This window comes from Amblyomma maculatum, chromosome 9 (assembly GCF_055883805.1).
Source record: "Amblyomma maculatum isolate TAMU_Amacu chromosome 9, ASM5588380v1, whole genome shotgun sequence".
In the NCBI taxonomy this organism is placed as follows: Eukaryota; Metazoa; Arthropoda; class Arachnida; order Ixodida; family Ixodidae; genus Amblyomma; species Amblyomma maculatum.
In genome coordinates, this window is record NC_139352.1 from 87,839,520 (window position 1) to 87,862,620 (window position 23,101).

The window sequence follows — 23,101 nt, forward strand, 5'->3', positions numbered from 1 at the left end:
AAACCAAAACAAGACAGCCCCGAGTCGACAGACAAGCCAAGACGAGAAGGCTTCAAAGACAAAACCACGGAGAGACGCTTGGGGCGTCAGTCGTCTGCTGTTACCAAAAATAAACGGATGTCGTTTGTGCTATGTTACGAAGTTGTCTGATTTAACGAACGCGACATAAAGATAAGGTTGGTGCCGAAACCCGGGATGTACGCCGCGACCTAACATAGACAACTGCCAGTGCTAGAGGCGACTAATAACGAAGAAAAAGCCAATTTCTACCCCGAAGCCGCCGCCCTGTGGTACCAGAGTGCAGCGACATGGAACGACACAAAGCGAAGAGAACGGCTCTTCGGTCTCAGGTGACCCGCCTCTTTTCCGATATTGACTCCTGCATGAAGAGCCGCATGGACAATGTAAAAGAATTCAGTGTTTTGTTGGCGAGACTTAGCGCTCTGCAGACCCAGCTGAACGAAGTTAACGCCTCTGTCGAGACGCTTGTGCCAAAGAAAGAAGCTGAGCAGGACTACGAGGCATCTATCGAGTATGACGACCGGGTCGTTACATACATCACGAAGCTCCAAGAGGAAATTAAAGAAATTCAAGGAAAGAGGCAGCCGAAAGAAGCACCACCACCCAACGACGCAGCCACGACGAACGGGGCCTGCAAGGTGAAGCTTCCAAGGTCAGAGCTCATAAAATTTGACGGCAAAGAAGTGTCATGGCAAGAATTTTGGGAGCAGTTCGAGCAAATGATTCACAAAAACGACCGTCTGACGACCTTGGATAAATTCGGATACTTAAAATCGGTGGTGACAGGCGAAGCAGCGAGAACGATGCAGGGCCTCCCTCCCACATCGCAGTGCTATGACGAAGCCATATTGCTGCTCACCAGACGTTTCGGCAAAGCGGACGCCATCGTGCAAGCGCACATGCGTGCGCTCTTGGATCTCGAGCCTGTGCGGGGCGCCGAAGACATACGCTCCCTCCGGAGGTTATACGATACCCTCGTCTCTCGTATCCGCGGCCTGCAGGCGCTTGGCCAGGATCGGGAAACGTACGGAACACTGCTCTTCCCCCTCGTACAGCGCGCTCTGCCGAAAGAATTATTGCTCGACTTCCACCGCACCGTGGCGAAGGAGGAGGGGTCGGAAGCCATAACACGGAGCCCGGCCGGAGGAGGAATTCCGCTGCGGGACGACGACGCACCGGGAGAGTCAACAGAAAGAGAAACCGCTACAAAAGGTACGGTGTCATTACTTAACAAGCTTGTTGACTTTCTGAGGATCGAGGTGCAAACCCGCGAAAACCTGGTTGCGCAGCAAAGTATGAGTAGGAAGCAGCAGGCGTCAAAGCCGAAGATGTTCAGCCCAGCAGAGAGTAACAAGAACAGCGCTGGAACGAAATTTAAATCGTCAGCAGCTCTACTTCACCAAACCGCAAAACCAAATTGTTGTTTCTTTTGCAAGGAGAGTGTCCACGAAACTGCCGCTTGCTGTGCTAGCTTTCCATTAGAAGAAAAGAAGAAAATGCTACGATCGGGAAGACGTTGCTTTCGATGCGTGAAACCGAACCACCGTGCTAACGAGTGCAGAAGCAAGATTAGATGTACAATTTGTGCAGGACGACACGCGACAACCATGTGTGATCCATAATTCACCCATCCGAAAGTCAAGGCTAATGTGAACGATGTAACGACTGTCCCCGTGAACTTGCAGTCTACGCCAGAAGTACCTAAACAGCGAGAAGTACTGCTACAAACAGGAACGATATTGTGTGTCGGCGAACGTAAAGCCCTCTACTTACGTGCTCTCTTTGACAGCGGAAGCCAACGGTCATTCATTACGGAGATAGCATCTACAAAACTCGGTTGTAAAATTGTTGGAAAAGAAACGCTGAAAGTTGGTGTGTTCGGCGGACACCAGTCACAACGAGATTTTAACAGAGTGCTGGTGTCGCTAACAGCGCACAATAAGAAGACGTATAAGATCGAAGTTCTTGAGACCAACATAATCTGTGAGCAAAGAATCCCGATCCCTGACCTCAATATTAAAGAATTACTTGGATCCCTGACTGCCGCTGACATGACCTGCGATAACGAAAGAGGTGACGTAGACCAGCTTATCGGCTCAGAGCACTACTGGAAACATGTAACGGGAAGAAACAAGAAGCTCAAGGGGAAACTGCGAACAGTGGAGACACCCTTTAGGTGGTGTATTCAGGGCCCAGTAGGGTACAAGACTTGTGACTCGCAATGCATGCAAATCACTGCTCTTCGCGTATCACTGGCCGAGAGAGAAGCTGCACACTGCTTGGAACGATTCTGGACTCTCGAGTCGATCGGAGTCACGGATGACGACAGCTGTGCGGAGCACAAGCTGCTTGATTCTTTCGAAGAGAATATTAGGCGCAGTGGTTCTAGATACGAGGTAGCCCTTCCATGGAAGGAGAATATAGATTTAAGTGACAACAAGGAAGTTGCTGAAAAACGGTTGTCACAACTGACAAACCGCCTTCGAAAAACCCATCTCTTGGAGGAGTACGAAGCTGTCATCAGACAGTATTGCATGGAAGGCATAGCTCTACCGATAGTAGAAAAAGAGGAAGAGGGAAAGCTGATCTACTACATGCCCCATAAGCCGGTTTTTCGGGAAACGAGCATTACAACGAGATTGCGAGTAGTTTTTGACGCTTCATCGCATGGATAGAAGGCAAAATCCCTGACTCAAAACCTCGAAAGGGGTCCGAATTTGACAGCCGACCTTGTAGCACTGTTAATAAATTTCAGAAGCCACAAAATACCTTTGGTAGCCGACATTGAAAAGGAATTTTTTGCAAATCGAGATCAGCGAGAACGACAGAGATGCATTGCCCTTTCTGTGGCACCATGCAAAACCGGATGCAAATGGACCAACAGGCGAGATACAGACTTGGCGAATGAAGCCCTCAGACGTTTCATCTCAAGGCGAGGTTTACAGTGACAACGCGCTTTGCTTTAAGAAGGCCAACAGAGATCTCCTTTATATATGGAGCTCTATCCGAAAACCAGAGGTTCTTGACTACGTCGCAAAAGCACGAATCGAATGGAAGTTGATAGTGAAGCGCGCCCCAGGTTGGGGTGGCTTTTATGAGCGCCTCGTCGGATCAGCCAAACTTGCTCTCAAGAAGGTGATGGGATCCAAGTTTCTGACCTTTGACGAGCTAACCACTGTTCAGTTCACTCATTCAGTCATGTCCGACTCTTCGTGACCCTATGGATCATATCACGCCAAGTTTTCCGGTCTCTCACTATCTTCCTAACATCACATAACTTCATCTGCAGCGCCTTGAGGATGCCATCTAACCATCGCGTTCGCTGCCTACCCCTTCTCCGGCGACCCTCAACCTTTCCCAACATCAAATATTTCTCCAGCGACTCCTCTCTTCTCATCAGATGACCAAAGTAGCTGAGCTTTAACCTTAGAATTTGACCCTCCAATGAGCAGTCAGGGTTTATGGTCTACAATATCGACTGATTTGATCTTCTGGCAGTCCAAAGAACTCTCAAGAGTCTCCGCCAGCACCACAATTCAAGCGCGTCAATTCTTCAGCGGCCAGCCTTCTTCACAGTCCAACTTTCGCATTTCATACATCACAACTGGAAAGACCATAGCACGAGTTATACGGATCTTGGTTGGCAGACCAATGTCTCTGCTCTTTACTAGGTGGTCAAGGCTAACTATGGCTGTCTTTCCCAGAAACAGGCGTCTCCTGATTCCATAGCTGCAGTCTCCTTCCGGGGTAATCTTGGAGCCCAAGAACAGAAAATCCGTCACAGATTCCACTTCTTGACCCTTGATGCTCCAGGACTTGATAGGGCGAGACGCCATGATCGTTGTCTTTTTAATGTTCAGTTTAAGCCCAAACTTCTCACTCTCTTCTTGTTCGCGCATCAGAAGTCTCTTGAGTTCCACTTCACTTTCGGCCATTAAAGTGGTATCATCCGCAAATCTAAGGTTGTTGATACATTTTCCAGCAATCTTCGCTCTAGCTGAAGACTCGTCCAGATGGCCTTCCTCATGATGTACTCTGCATATAGAATAAATAGGCAGGGCGACAGTATGCAGCCTTGTCTCACACCTTTCTCAATCGGGAACCAATCAGTAAGACCATGCCCAGTTCTGACTGTGGCCTCTTGCCCTTCATACAGGTTCCAGAGGAGACAGATGAGGTGACTCGGAACTCACATCTCGTGGAGAGCTTGCCCCAATCTGGTGTGATCTACGCATTCAAACGCTTTTGCATAATCAATAAAGCAGAAGTAGATGGGTTTATGGAACTCTCTTGCTTTTTCCATGATCCAGCGAAGGTTGGCAATCTGGTCTCTAGTTCCTCTGCCCTTGAGAAACCCAGCTTGCACGTCCGGAAGCTCCCGATCCACATACTGCTGCAGCCTACCTTGGAGAATTTTCAACATCACCTTGCTAGCATGCGAAATAAGCGCGATCGTGCGGTAGTTGTAACAATCTTTGGCATTGCCCTTGTTTGGAATAGGGACGTAAACTGACCTCCTCCAATCCTGTGGCCACTGCAGGGTTGTCGAAATCTTCTGTATGCAGAATGTTAACAGCGTCATGGTTGAAGGTTTGAAGCAGTTCAGCTGGAATGCCATCTATTCCGCTAGCTTTGTTCTTAGCAAGGCTGGCTAAGGCCCATTCAACTTCCCTTTTCAGGATGCCCGGCTTGAGATCAATAATTACAACTATCTTATGTTGGGTTTGCACATCCGGGCCCTTCATGTACAGTTCTGTGTATTCTTGCCCCCTCTTCTTTATCTCTGAGGCTTCAGTGAGGTCCTTGCCTCGTTTGTCCTTTATCACGCCAGCTTAGCACAGAAGCTTCCTTTGATATCTTTGATTGTCTTATACAGAGCTCTTGTGTCTCTTAATTTGCTGTTGTCCTCAACTGCTTGGCACTATATGTTCAGGAAGGCATTCTTATCTCTCCTTGCTATTTTCTGAAAATCCGCATTGAGAACCTTTTATCTTTCTCTTTCCCCCTTAACTTTTGCCATCCTCCTTTCCTCAGCTATTTGCAAAGCCTCTTAAGATAACCAGTTTGCTTTCTTGCATTTATTTTGCTTTGGAACTACCTTAGTAGCAACTTCTTGTATTATATTACGAACATCAGTCCACATCTCTTCAGGCTCTCTGTCTTCTAGATCTAATTTTTGAAATCGATTCCTCACTTCCACAGCATATTATGATGGAATTTGATCGAGATCATACCTGAAAGGCCTTCTAGTTTTCTGCGTTTTCCTCAATCGAAGCTTACATTTGGCAACAAGAAGCTGATGATCGGTGCCACAATCGGCCCCAGGCCTTGTTTGTACTGCTTGAATAGCGCTTCTCCATCTCTGCCGGCAAAGAATATAATCGATCTGATTCCTGTACAGACCGTCCGGCGAAGTTCATGTGTACAGGCGCCTCTTGTGCTGCTGAAAATGAGTATTCGCTATGGTCAGGTTGTTTTCTTGACAAACACTGTACTGGCAGAAATTGAAGCCGTCTTAAATTCCCTCCCTTTACCTCACGTCTACGACGAACCCGAAGAACCCTGCCTTTGATCTTCTTTCTTCTTGACGGGAAGACGCCTCACATCGCTGCCTAGCGTGGGGAAAATCGAAGCAGATGAGGTGAATTCACATACTATGGGTACGACTCCAGCACACTACAGAAGCCTTCTGGCGCAGATGGACAAGAGAGTACCTCGATGAACTGCGAAATGTGCAAAAGAAGAATGTACGCCAAGGAAAAACACTCAAGGAAAATAGATAGATGGATTTATTGAAAGGAAAAGGCAGAACGGTTGGCCCGAATAATTCAAATCTGGCCTGCTGCTCAGCACTGGGGAAGGGGAAGGAGATGAGAAAGAAGGTCATGATGGGTGACGATGTGGGAGAAGGCATATGAAATACATATACAGACACAGCAGCTTGCTTTACAAGCGCGAATCAAGTCCGCTGGCGCTCAAATAACGGCAAAGAGCACGCACTGCTTGGACGCCCTTCCCCTTGTCCTGCCAAGCGCACAGCAGCAGTTCCTCCGACAGAGGCCTCTTGTCTAAACGCTTCAAGGAAGCAGCTAGCACATTTCTTTCGTTCGCATACTCTGGGCACACCAATAATACATGGTCCACAGTCTCTCGGATGCCACAAGGGGATTTAATACTCCTTCGTGATGGCCGCAGCCACGGCAACAATTGAAGATTGCAAGAATCGAGAAACTTTTTCCGGGAAGAGACGGAAAGGTGAGATCGTGCCTGCTGAAGCTACCTGGAGGATCATCTGTCAAGTGACCAATCCAACTCTTGTACCCTGTGGAGATCACGTAAACGAAGAAAAATGACAAGTCATTTTCGGACGGAGGGGGGAGGATGTGTTCCGAAACCGCAACCGAAACAAGACAGCCCCAGTCGACAGACAAGCCAAGACGAGAAGGCTTCAAAGACAAAGCCACGGAGAGACGCTTGGGGCGCCAGTCGTCAGTCGTCTGCTGTAACCAAAAATAAACGGATGTCTTTTGTGCTCTGTTACAAAGTTGTCTGATTTAACAAACGCGACAACCAGTGCTTTGAATTACTGAGCGTACAACAGAGTGACTGGCACTCGAACCAAACAGAGGTTTTTCTACCATGGAAAGAGTAGTATGGTAGCATGAATGGAGGAAGATACGGCGAGTTGTTGGAAACGTATTGTCAGAGTATAGCAGAAGTCATCACAATTTATGGCGTACCTGTTAGGCACCTGTTCTCTAGGCTTTGCATCGTCGGGTTGTAGTGTGCATCTCGCTCCAACATTCTTTACCTCACAGTACCTTGAAGCCATATTACACCCAAACGGTCCATGAATCTCGCGTTATGCAGCGGTAGCCTTCCTCTGAGCTCATTTTATCCCAGCTTAAAATTCAAGTGAGTGCTACTGTCGCCTCTTGCAAAAGAGAAACACCGCTGTTCTCCTATGATTTTTTTACTGTCTTGTATGATTTTGAAAGAGTCTCAGAAGGCAGACGCATATTTAAGGATCCCTTTCATGTAGTTATTCCAAAAGAAGCTGTTGGGGTTTGTAGCAGTTGGTGCATCTCTAAACATGCAATGCTGAATTGTACGCAGCGATAGATGAATGTTTCGCTAATTTGTTGCCGAACCGAAAGTCCTGGTTTCGAATCAAGGCCTTGAAAGTTATCTCGATTTATAAGGGATCCTATCTAGCTCACTTTTGCATCGTGCCTTGTAAGCGAACTTTAAAGAACTCTACAAAGAAGAAAGTATTTTAAAATCCTCCATTAAGGTGTCTCTCTTAAACTATGGGTAAAACTGGGATGTTATTTGCACTCTACCATAGCATAACATGAAAAGTCATACCATCATATCATATCCAAACCATCATACAATATCATAACGCACCACATCATACCACTACCATACCATATCATATCATACCATGCGAAGTATCTTCGAATGACTTTTAAGCTTGAAGCAACCGTTATACATATATTTCAATATAGGACGTTTATCCTTGTATATCCGTCTCTTTTACAATCACACCGACAACACGCGCCTCAAGGATAGGGAGGGCGGCTGCTCCTGGCCCTACGGAGCTGGGAATGGTAGGCCTCCATCATTTGCGGTAGGGCACGCCAGACAGAGGTGGTTATATCTGTTCTAGGCCGTCAATGCACCCTTCACCGTTTCGGTGGCGGACAACGGCGGTTGCCCAACGCGCGTCTTTCCATCTCTCTCTCCATCTTTTTCTTTATTTCTTTCCTATTTTTTCCTCTTTCTGCACGAGGCCGCGCAGGTGGCTAAGCTTTAGAGCTAGTAGCAGGCCCATTCAGTTTCTTTTCCTTCTTCTTGCAGTCGCATAACAACGATCACACCGTCAACGTGAGCATTCTATGAACATCAAACTGTGGGGTAGGGAAGAAAATAGATTGAAAGAAGCTTCTTGCTTACGAACGAGGGAGGAGAAAGTTTTGCGACAAAGTGAATGGGAAAAGTGCATTTGAAAAAAAAAATAGTAACCAGTGTAGCAAACAGTTCGGCTCGAGAAAACAATGAAAAACCAAACGGAACGAAGAGAAAAGGGCAGGTGCAAGGCGGATGTGGAGCTGACAGGAAGCGTGAAGGGAAGAAAGGAAGGCTTCCGGGAGAACTGAGGCTCGTCCATCGCCTAGGCACAGGTGTCAATATCCCAGCAAGCGTGCGTGCGTGCGTGTGCGTCCTTCTCTGTGTGCGGTGTGCGAACTGTTGTCACGAATATCAAGGGAACGCTCGGCGACAGCTACTGTTAACGAGCGTACCGTACTCTGCCAAAGGCAGTGCTTTTCTGTGGCTACATCACAGCTTTCTCCGAGACCGCTTCGTTTACTCTGCCTGTCGTTCAGCGCCTGTCCTTTGCCTCCAGTAACAGGCTGCTTGTTTCTTGTCGCTTCGCAGTGTTTGCGCGAAAGAAAGTACCTGAACTTCTAAAAGAAAAGACCAGATTGCGTTTACTTGAACAGCCATAAAACGGCAGCGATAAACTGACGTGATGCATGGGAATGCGAGCTCTCCTAAAGATACTTATGGTGAAAAGATGGTGTTCCATCTATCATTATGAAGGCGACGGATCGGTATAGAGCTAGTTATGATATGTGCTTTCTGGAATGAAAACTTGGCAGTTACAACATAAACAGGAAACACAGACCATCTAAGCTCTAAACGCGCACGTACAGGCATTGTGACTTTAACCACAGGGTGAAAATTTCGTTGCACTACAAAAAGATACGTTAGGCATGTTTTCTTGGGCGAATAAAATCACGGGATAACAGAGCGAAGCTGACGAAAGAAAACATGAACTCAAAACAAAATACTGTATGAAGATAAGAGGAGCCCTTGAAAAGTAAAAGCACATCACTGATGTGTTCTCGCGTAGGTAGATTCCAATTATATTTATTGAGAGAAATTTGCCTCTCAGCACTGTGAAGATAACTGATCGTGGCGCCACAAATCCGACGTCACGATTCCCCATCACTTGGCCAAGCGTTGTCTCGTAGGTTGTGCTTAGAAAAAGTTTTATTAAACATTAGACATTCACATGTGCGGCGACAAATGACCAAAACAGGAAATGCACATGATTAAGAACAAAGGCAATTGCACATAAAATACATCCTAACGCACAAATACATCACAAATAAGTATTTACATACAGAATAAACTTTGGCTGTTCGTGATGATGATATATACAATTTTAAATGACAATGTACTTGAAGGTGTAGACAGTATAGATTAATTTGCCAAATAAAATAGATATAAACATATACAGCAATCGCATGCACAGTATGTATTGCACATGTCTGTTGCGATCTGAACAGTTGTGAGTGGACATATATATTTGCATTATATTGTAGGTACCAAGGTGTGTTAAAAACTACTCAAGACACATCCATCTGACATGTGTGGGGGCACATGTGTGTTGCCATGTATACAGTAGTGAGTTGACATAAATATTTACTAAATTGTCACTGAGCGGTATGCGCTGGTCGTGCTGACGAAAAAGAAGTGCGACAGACTGCCAGAAGAAGAAGACGCAAACGAGTGCTGTGCTGCGCGAGTGCTGTGCTGTGATCATCCTCAGTGGTGTGGACAACTGCCGTAGCTAATATTGCCCGTAACATCTCTTGGTGGAGGTGAATCTTTCGATCCCCGTCACAAGCTGGGTCTCCGCAGCGGCCGACGCATCGCTACCACCACTATGACTACTGACGCCGCTACATCGACTGCCGCCGCACCTGCTGTCGTCATGGTCCATCCCTATGACCCCGGAACCTTCTGTGGAATCGACGATGTTGATGTCGAAGACTGGCTGGCCCTATACGAACGAGTCAGCAAGCAGAACAGATGGGATCCCACACTTATGCTCGCTAATGTCATCTTTTGCTTGACTGGGACAGCGCGGGTGTGGTTTGAGACCCATGAAGAGGACCTAAGATCTTGGGATATCTGTAAACAGAAGCTCCACGACCTCTTCGGAAAGTCCATTGGCCATCACCTTGCCGCCAAAAAGGCGCTCGCTTCTCGCGCGCAAACGTCTACAGAGTCTTACATCACTTATATACAAGACGTCCTATACCTTTGCCGCAAAGTCGACCACGCCATACCTGAGGAGGATAAAGTCGGCCACATAGTAGAAGGCATTGCCGACGATGCTTTCAACCTCCTTTTATGCAGGGATTGTTCCACCGTGGACTCTGTGCTACAAGTGTGCCGACGTTTTGAGCAAGCGAAACAGAGGTGCATATCACATCGTTTCGACCGACTACCGAACACGGCTGCCAGCTCCTCCTGTGTCGATCTTCCGACTCCTCGACCGCCATCTAATGACACTACTTTGACCCGCATCGTCCGCCAAGAGCTCGAGGCAATGACTCCTGCAGCTTCACTCTCGCATACCCCCGACAATACCTTGGCTACAATAACACTCATTCAGGCTGTTGTTCGCCAAGAGGTTGCAAATATGGATCTCCCTTCTACCTGCCGCACCGACACCGTGGATTCAGGACCGCCCCTCCAGTGATTGCAGCTGCCTCATCCACCGCCGGTTTCACGCCCCGATATCGGTACCGCAATCCGAATGAGTGGCGTACCCATGACAATCGCCCCATCTGCTTTACTTGTTCCCGCGTTGGCTACATTTCCCGTCACTGCCGTAGCCATCTCGTCAATTCACTTACGTCGACCGCTGCGGAGACTATGCCCCTCGCTATTCCTCACCTCGCCCCGACCAGACCACTGTTCACCCCGGTGTCCCTGCTCGTGCTGCCAACCGTTCACCATCCCCGCAGACCCGACGCTCGCGTTCTCCTCTTCCTCGCCGCAGTTTGTCCCCGTCCTATTACAGCCACATACCAGAAAACTAGCCAATGCAGCTCCCGGAAATGACGCTGGATTGACCCGGACTGAAAAACCTCTGCTGACCCTTGCCTTACAAAATAATCGCATCGACGTCCTGGTGGCTGGAGCTCCCTTTTCTCCTCTCATTGATACCGGCGCCCAACTGTCCGTTCTCAGCTCCTCATTTCGCCGTCGCCACCGATTATGCTACGCGGTATGATATTACCAGAGCCATCCCGACCAGCTGCGCCACAGACGTCGCTGACTTCCTCCTAGAAAACGTGATTCTACATCTTGGTACCCCTCGTGAACTACTAACTGACCGTGGTCGGTGCTTTCTGTCGCGAGTGGTTGACGAAATTCTCCGTTCGTGCTCCATCCGCCACAAATTCACCACAGCCTATCACCCCCAGACCAACGGCCTCACGGAACGCCTAAACCGTACTCTCACAGACATGCTGTCCATGTATGTGTCTGACGACCACCGGGATTGGGACGTTCATCTGCCTTTTGTGACGTTCGCCTGCAATTCATCTGTCCATTCTACCACTGGATACTCTCCATTTTATCTGTTATTTGGCCGACACCCGTTACTGCCCTTCGACACCTCACTACCCCGGCAGACGCCGCCAGTACTTACGCCAGTGATGCCGTAGCCCGCGCTCATGATGCCCGCATCATAGCTCATGCCAGGCTCTCTTCATCCCAAGACTCTCTCAAGTTCCGGTACGACAGTCGCCACCGTGATGTCCACTACACTCCTGGGTCACTCGTCTTGCTGTGGCTCCCGTGCCGTCGTGTGGGCTTGTGTGAAAAAAATTTTGCCCCATTACACAGGCCCTTACCGAGTTTTGCGCCCCGTGACCGACGTCACATACGAAGTTGAATCTGTGCCTCCGAAATCCTCGTCCAGAGCACCATCCTCTGAAATAGTGCATGTGTCCCGCCTGAAGCCCTATTATGCACGTTCTGTTTCACAAACGTAGAATGCACCGGGACCGTGCTTTTCCCGAGGACGGGTAGTATTACTGAGCGGTATTCGCTGGTCGTGCTGACTAAAAAGAAGTGCGACAGACTCCCAGAAGAAGACGCAAACGAGTGCTGTGCTGTGATCATCCTCAGTGGTGTGGACAGCTGCCGTACTGTGAATATTTCCCGTAGCAATATATCATAGGTACCAAGGTGGGTTAAAAACCACCAGGACATGTCCATCCGACGGAAACAAAATTGCAAGACCATTGGCGAAGGAACTCTAGATCCCCAAGGTAGAAATGTTCCTCAGCCAGAAAGCTTACGATCTCCTTTCGTTGACGCACCAGGACAGGGAAAAGCGCACGTCGGCGCCGTCTCGATGCGACAGCCTCACAATGATTCCGCCATAACGCGAAAGTGCCAGCTACAATCAGCAATCGTGCAAAGCGACCGCAAGAACATCTACCATTTATCTGAAATCGGTTAATACCTAGACTTCGGAAACCAGCATGAACTGCCCTCCAAAAGACACGAGCAACGACGTATTGCTGGGCCACGTGATGACTGGATTCTTGAAATTGGCAGTTGGGGCACTGCGCTGTCCGCACAATGCCCCATCGTTGCAGTCGATGTCGTGTAGGCAAAACCTCCCACTCCAAAAACCACCTAAAATCACGTAAATGCCCTGGTAGAAACGACGCTGTGAGTGGTACTCAACAAGTGGAATCCGTCCCTCCTAACGTTCCGCAAGCACCAGCGGAAGTAGTAACGTTCCCATTGACTGTACTACTCTGTTCACCGAGATGTTGTCCGTGCTCAAATGGTGGGCGTGGAGACGAAATGCCACCATACACGAATACAAAAAATGGGCATCCGGAAAACCTGACGTCCCCTGTTGAGCGGTATGTCAGGACCAAGCTCCCTCACACTGGTGCTTGTAAAAAAGAAGGCAAGCACCCGCGCTGAGCACTCATCACCCTGCAACAAACGAAGAATGTAGTGCAGAACCAGCAGCAAACCACAGACAGACAAAGAAGGGAAGGCGAACACACCCTTCGAACGTGGCTGGCCGAGTGCCGCACGGCATACTAGTTTCGAGCGACCTGCCCCTCAAAATCAAGTTACGAATGATTTAAGGAAACGGGAAATTCTGAAAAGTGGATACGTTACTCGTGCGAGGTACCATATTCGGCCATAGAAAACAGTGTGGACAAGGTAGCGTTTCTCCAAGATGGGTAGTTCAAAAGTACTAGCCTTAGCCATCTTGCTGCGCACCTCGTTTAAGACGGAACTCCGTACCGAAGATGCTGTCCCCCGTGCCTCATAATCAATGCCAAGGATGTGGATTATGTAGCTGTGTGTAGTTTGTAGAGCACCACTGAGGCGTGCGTCTGGCTTGCCAATTAAAAGATATTTACTTTTTTTCAAAATTGAGAGCAGCCACATACACCTTGCGGTATATGTCAAAAAGATGAAGGTAGCGTAGCAGGCTCCTTCATTACGCGGATACAACGTTATGTCATCCTCGTAAGCAGTCACACGCAGCGTCTGGCACCCTACGAGAGGGAGGCCACGGATACATTGGTCTGTAATTATCGCAATAAAATAAGGCTTCAAGCTGAGGGCAAACAAAAGATGCGAAAGGGACAACCTTACGGGACACCGCGGGTCATAGGGAAAGAAGCACTTTCCCGCCTATTCACTGCCAGTGTGTACTTTTAATGCCATCATACATGTTTTAATTAAACGTATAAATTTTGCGGAAACTGAAAAGCACCCAGAACGCTGAATATGTAGCCATGTTCCAGCCGGAAAAAGCTTTTTCTTGATCTAAAGAAACGAGGATGCCACTAGCTAAGCGTCTCTTTGTGTAATCAATAATATCTCGAGTTGCATGCGACAACCTACGCATTTCCTTGCTGGGAACAGAGAACACCTGATGGCAACCGATGAGGTAGGCCATCGCACCCCTCAAGCGTCGAACCACGATAGCTACGAGAGCCTTGCAATCTAAGTTTAAAAGTATGATCGGCCTCCACACATCTGAATAAGATGACCCAGGATCACGTTTTGGGATCAACATTATTCGCCCTCTCCGACAACTGGCCGGAAAATCTAAATGCTCGAAGCACTGGCGATAAACATTGGTCAGTGCTAGACCGAAAACGTCCCAGAAGCCCAAACAAAATTCTATAGGGAGCCCATCGAGCCCAGGCGCTGACCCGTGCTTCATTGTCTCTAAAGGCCCGTTCACACTTGCGACTAGCAGTGGTCGCGCGACCGTATCGGTCGAAAAGCGACAGTCGCAAATGGTCGCATCGGTCGAAAAGCGACTGCCGAGGGCCGATCGGGCACTGCTCGAATTTCCAGTCGCGCGACTACTAGTCGCAAACCATTTCACCAATCAGCGAGGTCCCGGAAGTAGGTCATGCCTGCGCACATCCTGTTGTCATCGCCGGCAGCAAATTGGAAATTGGCGGGAAGAAAAGAGAAAATGGAGTACTCGATCCAGCACCTTCTGAATGCAATTAAAGTATACCCTACCTTTTCAACAAACGGCACCCGGAATTCAAAGGCAGGGAGAGGAATATGGCCTCGGAGGAGATTGGAAAGATATCCGGACTATCCGGTAAGTACCATGAACTTCTGAGAAAGGGGTTTTTTACACAGGCGCAACATTTTATGTTGACACCACGGTGATATACACCGTCTATTCGTCGTCGGCGTTCTCCTGGAAACACGAGAGCGCGGCATGCGCACGGGCTCGCCTTAAAAAGCTCAAGTGTCTGGCAAGCGGCTGCTACCTACGTTCGCTGTCGTCGCCCAGCAGCTCTCCTACTCCCAACTGTACCTGACGTACTGAACTAGGTGCCGTCGTCGTTGTTTCTGCGCCGAGCGAGCTGCAACAGCTCGCGTGGCTGCAGCGCACATCAAACGGCGACGACGTCCTCCTCCTCCTCATTTGAATCTTAAAACATGATGTTTTGTAGGCAAAATTAGAAATATGCGGGACGAGTGCAAGGATGGCGCAAACGTTTCGCGTCGAAGCAGACGGGAAAAGCGCGCGAGCGGCGTCATTCGCAGTGGTTATCGTTCGGAACGAGAACAGAACGAAAAGGCGACAGTCGCAAGTGTGAACATCGGTAGTGGCGAGCTCCTCTCCTCAGGTCGCGCGACTGGTAGTCGCGTGACCTCATCTAGTCGCAAGTGTGAATAGACCTTAACGCTGTCTTTACCTCTTCTAAAGAGAGAAGTGCACAAAGCACATTATGCATCTCCGGGCTCATCAGTGGCAACCCAGCTAACATTGGATGCGTCTCTCATCATCATCATCATCATCAGCCTGATTATACCCACTGCAGGGCGAAGGCCTCTCCCATATTTCTCCACTTAACCCGGTTCTGTGCTAGCTGCATCCACTTAACCCCTGCGAACTTCTTAATCTCATCTGCCCACCTAACTTTCTGCCGCCCCCTGCTACGCTTTCTATCTCTTAATGTTACCCCTAACATTTTTCGTTCCATAGCCCTCTGGGTTGTCCTCAACTTAAGTAGAACTCTCTTGGTTAGCCTCCACGTTTCAGCCCCATAGGTGAGTACAGGCAAGATGCAACTGTTTATACTTTCCTCTTGAGCGATACCGGTAAGCGGCTAGTCATAATCTGCGAGTGCTTGCCAAATGCGCTCCATCCCAATCGTATTCTTCTTGTTATTTCCTTTTCGTGGTCCGGATCTGCAGTTACTACCTGTCCTAAGTAGACGTATTCGCCTACTACTTCCAGTATTTCGCTACCTAATGTAAACTGCTGTTCCTTCCCGAGGCTGTTGAACATTACCTTAGTCTTCTGCATATTGATTTTCAAGCCTACCTTTCTACTTTTCCTGTCTAGGTCATCAATCATTATTTGCAGTTCATCCCCCGAGTTGCTTAGCAAGGCAATGTCGTCAGCAAATCGCAGATTACTGAGGTATTCTCCATCTATCCTTATCCCTAACTGCTCCCATTCCAAGTCTCTGAATACTTCCTCTAAACAAGCTGTGAATAGTACTGGGGAGATTGTGTCTCCTTGCCTAACACCTTTCTTTATGGGAATTTTGTTACTTTCTTTATGCAGAACTATGGTTGCTGTGCAGCCACTATATAGTATATCTTCCAGCACTTTCACGTACGGCTCGTCTACCCACTGACTTCGCAATGCCTGCATCACCGCCGAGGTTTCAACTGAGTCAAATGCTTTGTCGTAATCAATGAATGCTATGTATAAGGGCTGGTTATATTCCGAGCATTTTTCTATCACCTGATTGATGGTATGGATATGATCGATAGTAGAGTACCGTTTCCGAAACCCTGCTTGATCCTTTGCTTGATTGCAGTCTAAGGTTGTCCTGATTGTATTAGCGATTACCTTTGTAAATACCTTATACGTGACAGACAGTAAGCTGATTGGTCTGTAATTTTTAAGGTCCTTAGAGTCCCCTTTCCTGTGAATGAGGATAATGTTCGCATTCTTCCATGGTTCCGGTACCGTGGATGACACTAGGCACTGCGTATACAGGGTGGCCAGTTTTTCTAGCACGATATCCCCCCCGTCCTTCAGCAAATCTGTAGTTATCTGATCCTCTCCAGCTGATTTCCCCCTTTTGATAGTTTCTAGTTCTTTCTTGACCTCGTCCTTCGTCACTGGTGGAACGTCTAACTGTTTTTCCCTACCGCCAATCTCATTGCGGTCCTGACTACTTTGGCTACTGTAGAGATCTGTATAGAACTCCTCGGCTACTTTGACTATCTTTTCCATATTAGTGATGACGTTTCCCGCCTTGTCCCTTATCGCATACATCTGGTTTTTGCCTATGCCCAATTTCTTCTTTACCGCTTTAAGGCTTCCCCCGTTCTTAACAGCATGCTCAATTTTCTCCATGTTATACTTCCTTATATCGGCCACCTTGCGCTTATTGATTAGCTTTGATATCTCGGCCAATTCGATCTGGTCTTTTGGATTGGAAGCTTTCATACTCTGGCGTTTCTGCGTCTCTACAGCTTCTATATCAATTGTAGTATCTGCACACGCCATGCCTTTGAAGCGCGTCAAGAAACGCCTACGATCCCTAGTTTGATGGGATGCAGAGTAGGGCACTCCGCTCAACACTGAGCTATGGATGTAAGTTCCCCGCTTAAAGGGGCCCAAAACAGCCTTAGCGATACAGTTTCCCTATGCCTAGTATGTGAAAGAATGTCGATGTAAGATAACCTTCCCGCAAAAATTTTTTAAATGCGGCATTTGGAAGCAGAGTTATTTGCAATCAAATTTTGAATATCTGCGCCCTCGCGGCTTTCCTCCTCTTTTCAACTTTTTAGCGCGCGCAAAGGCTGGCCCTCTTCCAAGGCCTCGCCCACTGACACGTCACAACTGACGCATCTGCGCTTTTACTTTTTTTGCTTAGCGCCACACGCCGCAACTTCCGTTTTGTCGCGCTTGTTTGCCGACGCGCCGCCGGGGGCCTCTTGTCGTCTGCTTCATGGTCATCGCCCTTCGGCAAGAACTCGCAAGTTTTGTTGCCACGCTATACATCCCTGGCGTTGACCTCACCTTCGATTTTGTGTTACGTCGTGTGCGCGACGGGTGCAGAACAGTTTTGGGCTAGACTGGTCACTCTCTTGAGTTCGCGAAGGCAGTTATCGAAGCGCTGAATTGTTGTTGTTGACGGGACATGAGCGGGAGGTTGTTACAGTGTGCAGTCCCTGGCTGCGAAGGTATTGCTAGTGACGGCAGGAAAAACATTCTGCATCAAGTGCTTCAAAACGCCAACCTCCGGAAACAGTGGCTACAGATCATCGGATAGCCAGCATCGGTGAAGACAGCGTTTATCTACGTTTGCTTTACCCGGATTTGTGGTTCGCGATTTGGGGATCCCAACAAGACTGAGTCTGCGTGAAGGAGCGGTACCAACGCTGTTTCTTCCAACCCTGCCGGTAAGTGTAAAATGAAAGGATTGTGATAATATTAGCTTTAGACGCGTTATCACAGTACAGAGTGGATTGTTTTTTTAACTCAGGCGATCTTGCTCGGCGTTGTGGCATGCATATAGCAAGATTTGTCATGATCTTTGGGAACTACACTGCTCAAAATAAACCAGTGGCGAGCTTACGATGGGATTTTTTTTTTTAATGTTATGCTAGTCGACCCCACGCACCAATGCACCCATATCAGCCGTATACTATCATCGTCGGGGTTCAGCAGCGGATTCTTCAACGGCGTGTACTTGTGGGGGTCGAGTCCCATCTCGGTACTTATTCGCCGAAGTCGCTTTTCAAGCTCGGGGTCCATAATATCCGTACCGCAGCAAGGGCATGAGATGTTAGCGAAAGTCTAGAAATTCAGAATCGAGATCGCAGAGAGCGGTCTTCCGGGCGTTGCGGAGGGAAACTCTCGTGCACCTTGCCCGAACCTTGAAACCTCCGTGTTTAGGTTCCTCTTGCTTTTGACTATATGATGCCCCTTCGTGAAAGATAACGATCGATTGTAAAGAAAAAAAAAGGAAGGGGATGAGGAGAAGGGGACTGCGTAGTTGTGCGCTGTGGTGTAGTTTGTCAGCCGCGGTTCGGCGTCAGCTGACTGCAACGGCGAACACGCACGCCGACAGGAAGTAAACAAACTCTGTTCGGTGCCCGATTATTATCGCAGAATGACTCCCGCCCTGTAGCTTTTTTTTTCTTTTTTTTAACGCCGTGTGGTGTTTGTACAGAGCGCACCCTGAAATGTCGCGCGGATGGAGCTGCGTCCAAGTTTACCAACCAAGACGGCCAGGAATTAGAAACACGGGAAAACCGAGATGGGCGTTGATAAGAAGAAAGAGAAGAAAGTCAGGAATGAAGAGATGGAAACAGAAAAAAAAAGTGCCAAGAGGCTTTACCCTTCAGCAGGAGGGGGGGGGGGTCGCGAATGAAACGTGATCACTCGCGTGAACTGGCTTAGTCGCTCAAAGTTGTGCCTCTTTATCCCTAAGCGATCAGCTGCCGATCGGAAGTGTAAGAGTTGGTTTTGACAGGAGCATAGACAGGAGTTATACACAACTAGATTTTTCCTGCGGAAAGGGGGGGGGGGATTAACCGCAATAAGGGAATAGGACTTCCCCAAATGGCTCACCGACAGCAATAAGAGCAAGAGCCTTCCAGTTGCTAACGGAAAATAATTTGCACGGGTCCTTATAATATGCCTTATGGCAAGCTTGCGTAATAAAAAAAAAAAGAAAAAACAGCGCGCGCATGCAGTAGTGCAACGATCGAGTGACACAGTTCGGCACAATGTTACAAGTGGCTCACAAATGCACATTTATTTTTGTCCCAGCTTTTCCAGGAACAGCGGGTGTAGATAATCAGCCAGCTGGATGGAAAGGAAGTGGACCTCGCAGGAGATGGGCGTTGCGACTCCCCGGGCTACAGCGCCAAGTACTGCACGTACAACGTTGTTATCATTCAGACTGACCATATTCGACAATGGGAAAAGGTATGAATAGGAGAGGTAAGGCAATGCTGCGATATGAAAATTAGCAAGCTGCAATTCATATTAACTGTGTGAAGTCAGCTGCAGTGCCCAATAGTGCGAGCATGGGGCCTGGCCTCAACTTAACGAGTCTCAGTGCAGTCTTTAACAAAAGGCGACAATTTCTGCATATTATTAGGAGAAATTATTTTCAGCCTCACCAAGAGTGCCCTTGGCAAGTGGTGCTTGCATGTCTATACATAAAAAGAATCAAATTAATCATTATATAATACCAACAATTGAATTACAAAATGTTTTATCGTTGCAAACCATTGGTGAAGAGGTACATTTGCTGACATATATTATTATGTAATGAGTTTTTAATTTCATCTATCTACAGACCACCACCCAGCTATCTGGACATATTGCAAGAGCAGCAAATCGTCCATACAGCGCTACTTTGATGCTTGGTGCATTAGTAAAGATGCATGCAGTTGCTTGCTTTAATAATTAGGGCGAATACATGGTAATAACAATATTCTATACTGCATTTAAGAAGTTGGGAGCAGGTCAAAGGGCTGTGAAGCAATAGAACCATGGATCCAGACAATCACAAGTCTATGTTGCTGCCCTGGGCCAGGGTAATGGTGACCTGATCATCAGCATGTAGCAGCCTGTTGAACCACATATGCGATAAGCGTGATGGTTATGATAGACCATACATCAAATGCCTGCATTAGCTCCTTGCAAACAGGCAATGGATGAGCAGAGGTAATCTGTTTTGTATAGTTTTTTTTTGTAAAGTTTTCACTTTGATGTTGTTTGGAAGGTGCACGGCTCACACTTGTGGCATTTGTCAACCAATTATAAATTTAAGAGATAGGTAATGCAAATAGAACTTCACAGAAAAAACCTTGTATACATTCGCACATAACAGGAAGTTCACATATGACATAGCTGAGAAAGAAACCCCTAATGAAATGAAGAAACAAAATAATGTAAATGTGAGTGCTGAGACTGCAAGATATTTTAATACTGAGGCAGCTTGGTTATACATGCTAGTATGGAACACAAATACAATGGGATTTTCCATACTGTCCTATACTGACAATTTTAAAGAAGACAAAGTGTAGCATGTTTGCTCGACAACATCTCTTAGATTTCTTTTCACCTTAATATAGTAGTACAAGACCTGGGGTGTTTTTGAGAATATGATGCTAAAACTGTTTTCAGCTGCAGTGTAGCAGCTGTAAGCAGGCTCAGCATCTATGATTGACTAGAACACACACCAACACTGCAACTCATCAGCCAAATATTTATATATATTTTTTTATGTATATATTTTAACAGATTCAAGTGCTTTCAAGAAGCTGAACTCCATTCTGAAGAACTCCCAGTTTTTGATTGACAATCGACAACTGTCTCCCAAAGCCCAAACATCTTCTCTTGAATCTTTTCACAACTTTGTCATCAAGTTTGCACCCAAATCAATTGCATACTTGGATGGTGGGATGCAAATAAGGTTTGTTGAATGAAAGAGAAGACTAAGACATTATTTTTCCGTCCAGTGTGACTATGTAGTCCAACTTTTCTGCATGGCATGTGCAAACAGCAAGTCATTGCATGAAGCTTTTAATGTATGTACATAATATTGTCATTATAAAAGGAACAGAGACCATAGGAAATAGAAGACAGTGCGAAAAAGAAAACCAGAATTTCATATCATTTGCTCCATTTATTTTTGCTCCTTTTGATTCTTCAACTTGCTAAGCAGCCCATTGGAACTTGCAACTAAGCAGATTGCTTTTAGTTTGTGCTATGGAATAGCCCTGGAGGGCTGAAAAATTGCTTGGTGACAAATTTCAACACCTCAAAACAGTCATACTCATGGTCTAGTGCTGAGGTTTAGAGAAAAAAAGTTCAAAGGTTTTTTTTTTTTTTTTCAATGTGAGGAAGGGGAAGCTGCTGTGTTACTGGACGCATTTGGCGCCTTCTTTTTATGGAAGTTGGACTTGACTTCAGTCTCCTTAGTGCAGTGCTTGATCTGGAGCTCTCATGTTATCAGGCCAGGTAAAATGAGACCCTACAATTGCGATTCGCAGGAGTCGACCCTGACATCTGCCAAAAAAAAAAGTGCCCACCACGTAACTCAATCCCAACTTCTGCATAAAGTAGGCATTCAATGCACCTTATGAGCCAGCTGCCACAATCCTTCCATCCTGATAGTAAATACACTGCTGTAAAATCAGCTGAACTTATCTTGTGCCTTTCTTTTCGAAACTTGGAACACTTGCATGTCAAAGGTAGTTATCATACATTTGGAGGAGACTGCAGTGCACACTTCTGACATTCAAGGATGCTTCATATAATATGGTAAAAACATATCTGGTAGAATGGTAGCACTAGCCATTCTGTAATCCCCTTCCGTGGAAAAAGTGAGACGGGAGGCTATAGACGTACTGCACAGGCCACCAAGGGTCCTCATTGAAAGTCATTGCTGTTATATCAGAATAGGCAAATGGGATGAGATAAAGAACAGTGCACCAGGTATACATACAGACAGAAATGACATGAGCTGAGACACTGCAATGACGCAAAGTTGAGGGCGAGCATGGAGGGCTGGCTGGAAAAACACGTTGTCTCTCTTTTGTGCTCCACATCTTAGTGCAGTCCCAAGACAAAGGTAGTTTTTAAAGAACTGGAAGTTATCAGCGCAAGTTTCTGACCCCTCTAGAACCATCTCGAATGTCCCGAAGCTAATGTATTGAAACTGAAAGAATGCTCAAGGTTAACTTGATCACTTGGACTAATGATGATCGCTAGAATACCACAGGAGGGAGAACACGGGTGATCCACGATATGAAGTTGTCTAACCCATGTCATACATTCATTTTGCTGCTTGAAGATCATTGCATCACATTCTTAATTTGATATAAAGGCGCTGGATATAGAAGCTAAAACAGAAGCAATCTCTGCTGCTGTGATGTGAATATAATGCATAATGGTTTCTTATAGTAGCCTCTACTTGGCATAATTTTGCTAGTAGGCAAAAAGAAACACATTTTTTTCCAAAGTATGAGAAATTAATTCATATTTACCTTCTTTTTAGGTTACATCTGGCTGTTATTCACTTCAATGAAAATTCTCCTAAGCTCCAGGCACAGAAAAAGAAAGGAGAGGACGGCTGGAAAGTGAAAATGGCAAAATCAAGAAAAGGACATTTCAGTGCCGCTCCAGTGAAAATGAAGCATAGTGAAAATGAAGCATACTTTTTGTAAGTTAAAACTTTGTTTTACTTATATTATTACACAAAAAACTAAGTCAACTGTTGTAATCACGATGACTATTTCACGCAGCGTACGTCCAGAGGCTCCTCCAGGATGCGGAGAAACGGTCTCAGGGCTCTTCACACAGAGACGCAGCTGCAAGCATAGCTTCAGAGCGCCACCTTATGACTGATGCCTATGAAAGACCGTCAAAAGAAGAACTAATTGCTGCACACAGCACAGATTTGTGCTTCATCATAACTATTCAATTGCACAGCACAACTGTCAGTATACTTAACCCAAATGCTTACAGACTGGCATCAGCGAGGCACAGCATTGGCCGCTGGAGCCAAAACAATTGTTTCAATATGTTTGCTGCGACTAACAATAGCTGGAGCGCAGTTTCATATGACATTTTTTGTCGTAGTGAGTGCAGTCTTGTACTCATGTCTCTGTGTTTCGCTTCTGGCTGCGGCCAAGCAAA

The 23,101-nt window shown here is 46.9% G+C and overlaps 1 protein-coding gene across 1 annotated transcript; it reads left to right on the top strand.

Annotated features, from left to right (window-relative positions):
- Positions 1-308: 308 nt before the first annotated feature.
- Positions 309-3,237, top strand: LOC146179706 (uncharacterized). Its single transcript, XM_084580249.1, has 2 exons — positions 309-1,233; positions 3,038-3,237. The coding sequence occupies exons 1-2, from the start codon at positions 309-311 to the stop codon at positions 3,235-3,237; spliced, it is 1,125 nt and encodes a 374-aa protein (XP_084436375.1).
- Positions 3,238-23,101: the final 19,864 nt, after the last annotated feature.